The sequence below is a fragment of the Gavialis gangeticus genome, unplaced genomic scaffold (assembly GCF_001723915.1).
Source record: "Gavialis gangeticus isolate Ggan-Ray unplaced genomic scaffold, GavGan_comp1, whole genome shotgun sequence".
Classification (NCBI taxonomy): domain Eukaryota; kingdom Metazoa; phylum Chordata; order Crocodylia; family Gavialidae; genus Gavialis; species Gavialis gangeticus.
In genome coordinates, this window is record NW_017729015.1 from 13,958,379 (window position 1) to 13,969,924 (window position 11,546).

The 11,546-nt window shown below is 57.7% G+C and overlaps 1 protein-coding gene across 1 annotated transcript in view; it reads left to right on the forward strand.

Moving 5' to 3' along the window:
- KCNQ4 (potassium voltage-gated channel subfamily Q member 4) overlaps nucleotides 1-11,546 on the forward strand; it is an 87,788-nt gene that overhangs the window by 42,497 nt on the left and 33,745 nt on the right. The window contains exon 4 of the mRNA XM_019512073.1: nucleotides 10,626-10,716. Coding sequence (XP_019367618.1) covers nucleotides 10,626-10,716 — 91 coding nt within the window. The remainder of the gene's footprint in view (nucleotides 1-10,625; nucleotides 10,717-11,546) is intronic.

An 11,546-nucleotide genomic window follows, 5' to 3' on the forward strand; every position in this document is an offset into this window, starting at 1 on the left:
GGTGCTGGGATCCCCCTGCCCCAGCGTGGTACTCATTTGGACCCTGTGTGAGTGCTTTCCGTCCTCTTCCAACGCAGCTTGCGATGCTTCTGGGACCAAGGCAGCCACTTCTGGGGTTCCTCGGGGCGAGTCTGCTTCCCAGGCCCTGCACCTGCCTCTTCGTGAACCCAGCCCCACAACCTGCCTTGTGGGCACGGGTCTGTCCCCCAGGGCCTCTTGCAGACATGCCGACCCCCGGTCCCTGGAGATGGTTGCAAGCACGTGATCCAGGTCTCCATGCCTCACTCCCACAGTGTTTTATTTTAGTGACCGACTGTAGCCTAAGTTCAGGCTGCTGTGGACATTGCCCTCGCAGCTGGTTCGAGGGTGCAAAGCAGCGCGTGATCTATCAGCTGGCTCTGCCGGTGACATCCTGGTCTGCCGGCTGCCTGAACCGAGCCGGCAGATGTGGGGTCTCAGCCGGCCGGCCTGAATCGAGCACCTCTTGCATTGTACTGTGCAATGTAAGACATCCCGTCATGTGCTGGAGCAGGGTCCCCCGAGACACCCGTAGGCTGAATTGTTCTTAAATGACTTCTGGCGACCTGTCACCTCTCATCATCATCATCATCATCATCATCATCTCACTGCCCTATGGCCACTCTTCCTCCACTGTCCCCTCCTGCTTTGATCCCCTCTCAGTGCTGTCTCCCTGTGCTGGTTTTGCTCACAGTCCCTTTGCCTTCCTTCCCTTGTCTCCCTCCCTGCCAAAACAGGCTGGGATCCCTGGGGTCTCTCTGAGGTCCTGGCCTCTGCTGGAATCAGCCCGAGACCTCTCCCGTCAGCGGTCATCCAGAGAGAGGCCGTGGCCACAGTAGGATTTCTCCCAGCATTCCCGCTTCCCTTCGAGGCTGTTCCTCTGCTCCAGATTTGTTGCTCCTATAAACAATTGATGCCCACTTAGTGCATGTATTAAACAATTAAACTCCTGCCATCCGCCTTCAGGTGCTCCTTAGCCATCTTAAATGGTCCCTTTGTTTGCTGCCCGGGCACAAGGCCAACAGACTCATTTTGCAGGAGGCTGAGTGGCGAAGTGGGGAGGGCTTTCCCAGTGGAGGCAAGGGCAGCGGGGCCCAGGCTCAGTCTCTGCTGGCCAGGGATAGATGTCTCCCAGGCCTGTAGCAGGGTCTGGGGTGGGGGGAGTCCGTGACTCGCCAGGACAGCGGACGGGAGCACATGAGGGTCTGTCCTTGGGGGGGGATGATCGGTGCCTGTGCTGGCAGGAGAGAGCCCAAAGAGGAAAATCCCTTTGCTTCCCTGGCCAAGGGGCAACAAGCTCGTTCACGAGCTTGATTAACTCCTTCCTGGGCTCTAGGCCATGTCTGCACCGGGTCCGCAATACCTTGGACACGTGCCTTGTCCACCTGCTTCGTGTGTGCTGGGTCAGTGTCCAGGAGCTCCCGGCAGGGAGGCTCTCGCCAGCACACCGCCGAGGGAGAGCGGTATTGGGGGGTGTCGGAAAGCCGCAACCAGTGGTCGTGGTGCGGGCACGCGCAGGCAGGGTGCATCGCTCTGGGCACGGTCCAACCCAGAGTTGGCATGCCCGTAGCAGGTCTGTGACGTGATTCCCACAAGGCAGCCGGGGCAGGGCAGGAAAGACGGGCCCTTCTGCAGCCCTGGACCGGCACGGCACGGGGGCAAGAGCTCTCCGTGCATCCCGCTAGCCTTCTTCTGTGCCCACACCCCGGTGCCAGGGACCTTGGCAGGTCCCCGTCCCACCCCTACCTTGTGCATCCATCCGGTCCGAACTCTTCGGGCTGCCGCGGAGCTGGCTGAGCCGAGCCCGCTCTGTGCTTCGCCGCCCATGTCATTGCCTGCTAAATTCTGGCGGCATAATCTTTATTGCTGAAGAGGCGCGGAGCAGAAAAGATCCAGCCTTGGCCATTTAGACAAATCTTGTTTTTGCTGCTTGAACTGACCAAATATGGCTGGGATGCCATTTGACCTGGTTTCTAGTTTCCCCAGGCAACTGCACTCCTCCAAGCCCAGAATTTGGGACAGGGTCACGAGGGAGCGCGGCTGCCCGCCCCAGCGGGGCACTGTCGGCGTGCCCCGAGGTCAGGGCGGGGGGCTCTCGCAGGCTGCTGACCCGTTTGCTCAGCCTGCAAGAGGAATAGTTAAATTGGCAGCCTGGGATGGAAACTCTTGGGAGAGAAGAGCCAGGGAGCAGAGACGGAGGCTCTTAAAAGGGGCCCTCCTCCTCTCTGCTGCATTTCCAGCCCGCTTCTTGAGTTCGCACAGCCCGCGTGGGTCTTGCAGACCGAGCAGCCGTTGGCATCTTCTGGAGGCACAAAACACCCTCGTGCTTGGCCTTTTATGGCCCCTCCTGCTCCTGAAGTGTCTCTCCCAGGCTAAGGACTTAATTGCATAAAAGCTTCGTGGGAAGGAAGGGGCTTTATGAATAATTCAGTGGGAGAAAGCGTGCCTCCAGCCCTTGGCCTTGCATTTCTGGGGGACTCTGGGAAGCAAGGGTTACACTCCAGCCATGAGAGTGTGTGCGCATTTGTGCCATGGCAGGGAGGAGAAGGTGATGCAGTGGGTCCCGGCCTGTTCCTCCTCCTCCCAGCTGTAGAAAAGATCTCCCTGCCTGGGCCACTGTCTAACGGGTCGGTCATAAATCTCTACTCCACGGTTATTTTGTAAGTGCACAATGTGGGGGGGCGAAGCCTGCGGCTGGGTTGGTCCTTGCCACCCTCTTCCTCCGGTTTTGGAGGTTGGAATGAGATTGGTCTGGGCGCAAAACCCAGCCCGAGGCAGCCCTGTTCCTCAGGCGGTCGCGCTGGGTTGCAGACCTGTGAGGCTGACGTCAGGGGCTGGAAGCAATCGGGTTTGTGCATGCGTGTGCGGGGATGGCGGGGGGCGAGGGGCTGAAATGTTCCTTTCAGTGCTTGGCTTTTGGCTTGGTGGCATCGCCGGGGGGCTGCCAAAGAGCCGAGTCTGTGGCTCCCGCAGCCCTGGGAAGAACCTCAGGTCTTCAGCTCAAGGGGCAGCAAGATGCGCTTGTGGCTGGGGAAGCTGCCGGTTCGGTCCCAGCTGGCTGGGCACGGCACAGTGCCAGCGGTCAGGGTTAGTCCCTCAGAACATCAAGTCCGGAGGCCTTGGCCAGCTCAGCTGGCATCTAGCGGGGAGGAAAGGCAAAGGGCAGCGTCTCGCTCAGCAGGGACGGGTGCGATTAGATGGGGTATTATCCACATGGCGGGGGGGGAAGAGGCCAGAGGAGGCAAAGAGGCCTGGTCCCTTCCAGTCCCACGTCTAGCCCCTTGCCAGCAGGTGTGATGTGGGTTGGTGTCAGGACACAGCACCAAGCGCTCCGGCTGGGTGGAGCTGGACGGCTGCAAGCTCAGCCCTGATGCCCGTCCTGCCACAGGCTCCTGGTGCGACCTTCAGCCTTCGTGCCTCAGTTTACCTTGCCTGTTAAATGGGAGAGGGGGACTATTTGATGTTCTTGTTAAATGGGAGAGGGGGACTGACACTGATTCACCTCCGGAGGTGGAGGTGCACAGGGTTGGTGCCGTAGCGCCTGGGTTGTACCTGGCAGGTGTGTGGAGCTGTGTCTGTCTGGGCTCCCCTCCTTTCCCCCTGCTCTGGGCTTCTTTATTTCTTCATTAGGAAGCCTGATTGCACCCTGCCATGCCGGCTGCCCACAGCCCTTTCCCCTCTCTCTGCCAGTCCGTCTGTATGTCTGCGTGCGGAGCCTTCTTCCCCGTCAGCGGCTGGGTGTCTCTGATTTCCACGCACGGGGAGCCGTGGCCTCCCCCCGCCACCCCTTGCGGTCTCTCTGAACCCTCTTCTCTTTTTGCAGCTTCTTGGGCTGCTTTCAGCCGCTGTGGGGCCAGGCTGGGTCTCATGTTCTGCTGACAGGCTGGGAAAGAGGGGAGTCAAGACACTGTCTTTCTTCCTTCGACCTCTGCAGTCATTAGGCAGGTCAGCAAAAAACCCCAAACAAATGAGAAAAAAAAAAACTCCAACTCCCCCCAGCAAGGCAGAGGGGCTGCATCTCGGTCCTGAAGCAGCTGCGAGAGCTTCTGGAAATGCAGGGGCTGGAGTCGGTCCGTGATCCAGCCGCTGTTGGCACCTACAAGGTTTCACCCCACTTGCAACCCTGGTACGTTGTGCCCGGGCAAAGCAACTTGCATTGGCCAGTCTGGCCCATTGCTTGGGCTTTCTCTCTGCATAGCTGCCTCTCTCCAAGTAGCTCAAGCTGATGCAGCTGCACTTGGCGTAAGTTTGTCTTTTGAAGGAGGCTGGTGGGCTTGGTCAGGAGAGGCTCTGGGCCCCCACGGTGCGGCAAATTAGGTCTAAAGGCAAAAACCAGCAGCCTTCTCATTTGGATCGCCGCCTCCTTGGGACCTGCCAGGGAGGTGAGGAGCAGCCCTTAATTGGCATGTGGTGCCCATCACTGCTGGCTGGCCTGGTACCCACTCCCCAGCTGCTCTCCATCCAATGCTCCTCCAGCGCCAACCCCGGCCCCGGGTGGGACAGCCGGGTTGCTGCCGAGACAGCGAAGGTGGGCACCTTCAAAGCAAGAAGCCCCTGGCTGGCTGGGAAAAGATGCGTGGGTTTGATTTCAGGCCCCAGAGGACTCCCGTTACCGCTGATTCGGCTTTAATGCTCCAGTCAGCAGCAAAAGGAGAAAAGAAACGCGACAAAGACTCAATGTCAGTCAGGGAGCCGGCACCCCCGCCTCCCCCCCCACAGTGGCGCAGGGGCTGGGACTGGCCCCCTCCCTCCCGCACTATCTTTAGCAGCCTGATTGATTCGCCACGGCGGGGCTTTATTTTGTCGGGGAAGTTGTTATCGGAGCCGTTCGGCTGAGGTGGGAGAAGACACTGGGGCCGGATGGGTTAGGACGAGGGCTTTGAGCCCGGGTGGCATGTGCCCCCCATCGCTATGGTCTCTGCTGGTGTCCTGCAGCAGCCTCCAGACACCACGGCAGTGCCTGGGACCCTGTCCCAAAGCCCTCGTGGTCTCAGGTGCTGCGTAGCCTCAGTTTCCCTCCTCCCTCCAGAGTCCTGTGGGGGTGCAGTGTGATGGGGGCCTTTGCATGGCACGAGGGTGGCATATGGCTAGTGGGGCCCTTGTCTGGCTAGTCGGTGTTAGGCTGACCCTTCTGCAGGGCTTGTGCCACCTCCTGGCCCAGCCTGACATGAGGGCTGAGCGCAGAGCCCCACCGGCCCTAGCAGTTAGGATGAGCAGATGGCTTGGAGGGGTCCTGACTGCTTTTGGGGACCCCGGGCCACTGAGGGGCTCGGGAGCGGTGTGCACGATGGGGCCTGCCGTGCCTAGAGGGGAGTAGCTTGGACCTGCCCATCCATCTCCCTTCGGCGCCCTCAGGTCCAAGTCTCCAGGGCACCGAGAGAGTTCACAGCCACGTTTCAGTCAAGGATTAGCTGCCGCGAGCCCCTTGGAGAGACGCGGCCTCCCACCCGCTGCCCACAAAGATGCCAGCACCAGCCCATTTTAGCAGGCAGGCGCCAACTGAGCATCCGGCCCTGGGCATTACAGACCGTGCGAGGAAAGCACTGACAGCCCACGCAAAACTCTCCACCCGTCAGCGCCGTGCGTCCCGGTCTCCAGGGCAGCCCGCTGCCCTCTCCAGGCGCACGGTACCCCCCCGTGCAGTTACGCAAGCCCGGCTCCCGCAGATAGATGGCCCTTTGTATGGCATCACGTGAGCCGGTGGCACGAGTGACTTGGCTTTCCCGATTTAGAATCGCTGGATCAGGGGAAAAAGTGTATTTTTGGAGAGTTCCACTTGCCTCGTCTCCGCATTCAACTTTTTCTCTCGCTCTCTCTTTTTTTTTTTTTTTTTCCTTCCTTTCCTTTCCCCTCTCTCCCTTCTTATTTTAAATGGGCCAAAGCCCCTTGTTGGAAGAGCATCTCAGGAGTCACCAGGGCACCTGGCCTCCCAGCAGCCCGGGGTGAGCTGTGTGGCCGGACCCCGCCAAGCGCGCTGTGTTGAGAGCCGATTCCCCTTGCCAGGGTGGGGAGGGGGGAGCTTTTCAAGCCTCGTGCGAGACCTCTCCCCAGCCCCGGCTCTGTTTGTTTGCTCTGGGGTTTCGGTCTCTTCCCCTGGTTTCATTAGCGAGGACATTTGCATGGGAACATGCTGCAGGGGCTGCGTAACTAGCCTGTAGGGAATCATCTTGCACCGGCATGGGAGAGTTTAGATCCCGTTAATGCTTCTCTTCCCTTTCTATTATTACTATTAAACATTTCTCTCCAGCGGCACCCGCAGGCATGGAGGGGAGGAGAGCTGGGGCTTTGCCGCCGGGCATCTCCAGTCCCCATTAGGCGCCATCTGATGTGCACCGGGGAAGGGAAATGGACAAAATAAGGTTAGGGCGGCTCGGCTTGACGCACGGGCTCGACTCGGGTTGTCAGAGAGAGGCACAGATGCTGGCCGCTCGCTCCCCACCTCGACGCTCGGGACACGTGGGGACGTGCTGCTGAGCTGCTCCGTGCCCCTACTAAGGGGCTGGGAGGGCAAGGGTAGGGGGCAGGTGGTGTCTCCTCTCCTCCCCGCACCATGTAGGCGATTGAGAAAAATCAGCTGGCATCGGTAAAGAGGGGGCTCTGCTCTTCAGGCTCACTCCAGGACATATGGGAATCGTGGGGCTCCCCCAGCACCCCCTCCTCGGCCTCCTGCGCTCTTTATTCGTGCCTTTAGCTGAGCCTGAGAGCTCAGAGCTGGCGGGGGCGAGGTTCCCAGAGCTCAGAGGCTGAGGAGGTTTAGGCACCAGGTCCTGGCTGGGGTCCATGCACCTCTAACACCACTGGGGGTGGTGCATTGGGCACCAGGACCCCGGAGCCAGAGAGGAGCCTTCTGACCTTCCTGCCCAGCACCAGGCTTGCTTGCTCTCTCTTTCTCCGTCTCATCCCTTTTTTAAACCTGCTGCCTGACTCGCCTCCAAGAGCCGTAACTCAAGGCAATAAACCCCGTCTTAAATCTGCCTTTCCCAGAGAGGAAAGGTGCCCCGTGCCTTCTAGGAGCCTGGCAGTGCCAAGCGACTTACAGGCGCGGTGGGGATGGGGTGGGATTTATCGCCCGAGGCTGTGCTCACCTTTGCGCCCTTCTGGAAGAGTCTCCTGAAGCTGAGTCAGTGACCGAGAGGAGGGATATTACTCCCCGCTGGGGTGCATCACCCCTTCCCTAGGTCGGTGCTTTGAAAACCCGCTGGAGTTTTCCACCTGGGTTGGTGCCTGTCTTACAAGCGGTGGGGCTGTCTGTGCAGGGGAGAGGGGCACGATTGAATCCCAGTGCTTTGGGATGCGGCTCTGGCTGGACCTGGTTGGGCATCGAGCGGTTTACAGGGGGAGAGAACTCAAAAAGTTTTTCTGTGCAGTTTGCTCAACCTCCTTTAAACTCCAGCCCCCCCCTCCCGAAGATGCCAGCTCTCTTGCGCTCGTTTCTCGACTATGGAAAAATAACAAAGCAATTCTTCTCTCGCAAAGATCTCAGACCGCAGCGGTCCAAACGCGGTGCTGTGTGGCATCCTGGGTGGAAACCACAGGCTTGAGGCCTGGCCGAGTCCCAGACGGGTGCTGGAGAAGAGCGAGGGTTTGGGGAGGGCGGGCGCCTGCTGAACCTGTGCTGAGCGCGCTGGTTCTCTGCAAGGAGCAGCATCTGCAAATGAAGAGGCCGGGGCTGTCGGTCCCTTGGCTTGCAAGGCCTGCAGGTAACTTCCCTGAGGGTCAGGAGGGGCTTAGAGATCTTGCAGGGAAACCGGCTAGAGGAGGAGGAGGACAGACAGGGCTGCAGCCAGTTCAGCTTCCCCCATGCTCACCCCGTTTTCACCCTGCCCAGCTCCATTGCTTGCCCAGCGCCAGAGTTGAGGAGCGTGTTGCAGCCGCGTTCCCACGGGCCTCCCAGGGGGACGTTGCCCATGCTTCTCATTATTAAATATTGAAAGCTCCGGCCCAGCTCAGAGTTCTCCAAAGCTGGGGGATCACGGGCTGGTTTAATTTCCATGCCTGCACTCAGCAATTTCTGCAGCAGCTGCCGGGAGCAGCGAGTGCGGTGCTGCCTCGGCTGTTCCCGTCAGGCTGTCCCGGGAGCGGGCGAGGCGCGGACCCTCCTCTCTTTGCCCAACATCAGCCGATCTGAGCTTACAGCTGGGAGCAAAGTCTAGCAACACTCGGGACTCCTGGGTTCCCTTCCCAGGTTTGGGAGTGGCACAGGACTTAGAGAAAGGGGCTGGGAGTTTGGATGCCCGGGTTTTTTCCCCAGGTCCGGGGAAGGAGGGAGTGTGGTCGTGAGGGTTAGAAAAAGAGGCTGTTTTGGGGCTTGGGGGCAACCTCTCCCTTCTGCGGACACTGTTCTTCTGCCTCCCAGGGCAGGCTGCAAGGTTGAGATCTGGAGCAAGGCACCCCTGGCTGGAGCGCTGGGCTTCGGGGAAGCAGCCAGAGACTCTCCCCGCAGAGCTCAGGCTGTTCTGCTGAGGAAACTACCGAGAAGGCAAAAGCTCGGGTGCATTGTTGGGGCAGAGAAACCACAGGGTTGTGCCGCTTTGGTTCTCAAGCTCGTGCTGCATCTCTGGCCCTCCCATGGCTGGCAGGCAGTGAAAAACCAGGGGCCTCGACAGTGATGATGAGTCTGAATGTGGCCCCCGAGCCAGGTTTCCCTATGCACATTGGCCAAAGCATGGCTCCCTAGTGGCAATGGTAATAGGTGTGTGTTAATTAATACAGCGCTGCCCACTAGAAGGGGAGAAGTGGCTATAGGATAGGGAGATGGACGGAGGTGTTGCTGGGATGGGAGCTCTGGGGCTGTGGGACCAGGGCCTTGGGGTGTAGGGGGGGAAATTCCACCCTTCAATGCTCCCGGGGGCAGTTTCATGCAGGGAGGATGCCACAAGTTGAGTTATGCCCAAACTGAAAAGATCTGTCGGTGGCAAAGACCTCCCTCTCCCAACCCCTGCAAGCTCCTCAGAAATGGCTTCACTGGATCTCTTATTAAAGCACCTGCCTTTAATGCTGCGATGCCAGCAAGCTGTGCCGTGTTTGGGATGCTCCATAAGGAGCGAATATCAGGCACCCGCGGGAAGGGACACTGTCTTTTCTAATGAGTTGTTTGAGAGGAAGTGAGCAGGGATGGTTGGTAATGGGCTTTAAGGCCTTTTGCTGCCGGCTCCCCAGGTCAAATGCACCCAGGTGGGCAGCAAGAGAAAGGCCGTGCCTTGTGCCAGGTCCTATTCCCAACCCGCCCTCAACTTGATCTCGGTGGACTCGTTCCATCCCTGTGATCCACGGAGAATGATCAAGAGAAAAAAGTCCGGCTGGACCCAGAATATGCCGGGACGTGGAAAGTCCTTGCTGCCCAGCAGCATGCTGGCAACATCTGCTAGGTGGCACCCCCTTCCTGAGCCATCTCGTGGGCTCTCTTAGCCCCTCTGAAACAAGAAGCAACCTCTCCTCATATGATGACCATCATGGGTCCCTCTTCCACCACCCCGGGCGCTTGGCAGCCCACTGACTCGGGTGCTCCTGGGTTTCTTTCTGCTGCCATCTAGGGGTGGCAGTTGGCCACTGCAGCGCCAGCCCACTTTCCAAATAGTTGGATGGTGTTTGACTCAGACATGCACAAGTTTCACTCTGGACCTTGTTTAACCCCACTGAAGTCACAGGGTTGGGAAGTCTCCCAGGGGCCCGTTCCCCGTATATCCGTGGCAGATGTCACATCCTCCTGCTCAAGTGATTGTGATATCAGTCTATCACGGTCGTATCCAGGAGCACCAGTTGTGGACAAAATGCTGGTGTCTGTCCCCGGAGCTTATCGTGGAGGTGTCCCACCATTTAGAGTTGGACTGCCGCCCTCCCAACCCTAAAAGGAAGAAGTGTCCTCTTCCCAATCCATTTTTAAGCCTGTCCCTTTCTCCGTGCTGAGTGGGGCATGGGTAGCTCTGGAGCTTACGCTGGGCAGCCTCGTTCCAGCATCTTGTTTCTGGGAGAGCAGGGGCAGTTAAGCTGCGCTATGTCGGAGATGAAAAGGCAGAAGGCAAAACCCTCTTGATCTGTGCGGTGCCAGTCATATCAACGCAGGACAAAGTGGTGTGGTCCTTGTAACCAAGACATTTTGATCATTGTGCCATGGCTTTTGCCCCTGCTCTTCTCCAAAGGCTGTGCTGTTAGCAGCCATCACTCTTACTGTTCAATGCTAGCAGTTAAAGCGTGTGTCAGCTCTCCTTGGTCTAATTCAGGGGTTCCCTTCAGCACTTGATCTTGCATCTAACTGGATTTTGGTGACATGCTGTTGCTTGTACCAGCCGGGCATTCAGCTAGCAGGTATCTCATGAGGTTGGATTTGACAAGATGGGGCTGCTTGTACTCTGCCTTTATGGTCAGACTACCCCTTCTCCATGTCCACTCTCCTTCCCATCACAAATGACCAGTTGTTCCAGAGTGAACTTTTAAGCAGTCCAAGGTTTGGCTGTTTCTGATGCTGGGGAGTTGTCACCTACTGTAGGCACAGCGGTGGTGGGGGGGCGGTCTCCTAGGTGCATGGCAGGGCTCAGGTAGACAGGTGCCTTGTTGGAAGGCACGGATGAATCAGTCTGCTAATCTTTCTGGTTTATTTGCTGTTTCAGATTCCTCCTTGTCTTCAGTTGTTTGGTGCTGTCCGTCTTCTCTACCATCCAGGAGCATCAGAAATTCGCCAACGAATGCCTGTTCATCTTGGTAAGTTCATTAGAGATCTGTCCTCATCTTCCACTTGCCCACGTAGAACATGATTTCCACCCCCAGTTAGACCCAGAGCCTGGACAACCTGGGGGAGTCTCCAGCATCAAAGTCCTACTCGGAGAAATCCACTAAAAGGTCCATGAATTGAGAACTGAGGCTTTCTCTGAAATGGGTATTGTTGTGCAGAAGGGGCACTTATATCTTGTCTACATGCACAGATGCACACACACTAGGTGAACGCACACATGCACATGCACGTGCACAGTAGGCAAACCAGCTTAACTGAAGGCACGGTGCTCAATCTCTACCCCTTAAGTGTGGATGCCCTTCCAAGATCACTGGTAACTTGGCTTTAAACTGTTAGTTTAGTTCATTTAGCTGTTATAAATGACAGCTGAAGTGACTGGATGACTTGGACAGAGAACTCAGGTGTCCCAATCCCCCAAGCTCCTTAAGGGTAACCATTAAGTCATGCTGCCTTTGCTCTGGCTGCTGGGCTTTGCTTGGAGGACTGCCTTGATGACCATCATGTTTCTTGCAAGGATCTCCCTCGAGATCTCTTTGGTGGGGTTGGTGTAAGGCACCTGTTGTCGATTTGCATGTATTTTAGATGGCAAAAGAAAAAAGGCAAGAAAAAACACCCAAGTGGAAAAGGGAGGGTGGGGGGAAATCTAAAAAAAAGCCACTTTCCCCCAACCTGTCAGAAACAGCTGACACTGGATTTCTCCCGATGGTGATGGAGACTAAATTGGGAAGGTCCTTGTGACTTTCCCACGAGTAAGCAAAACGGGGGCTTGTGTGTGAAAGGTAGGAGGAGAAGTGGTACA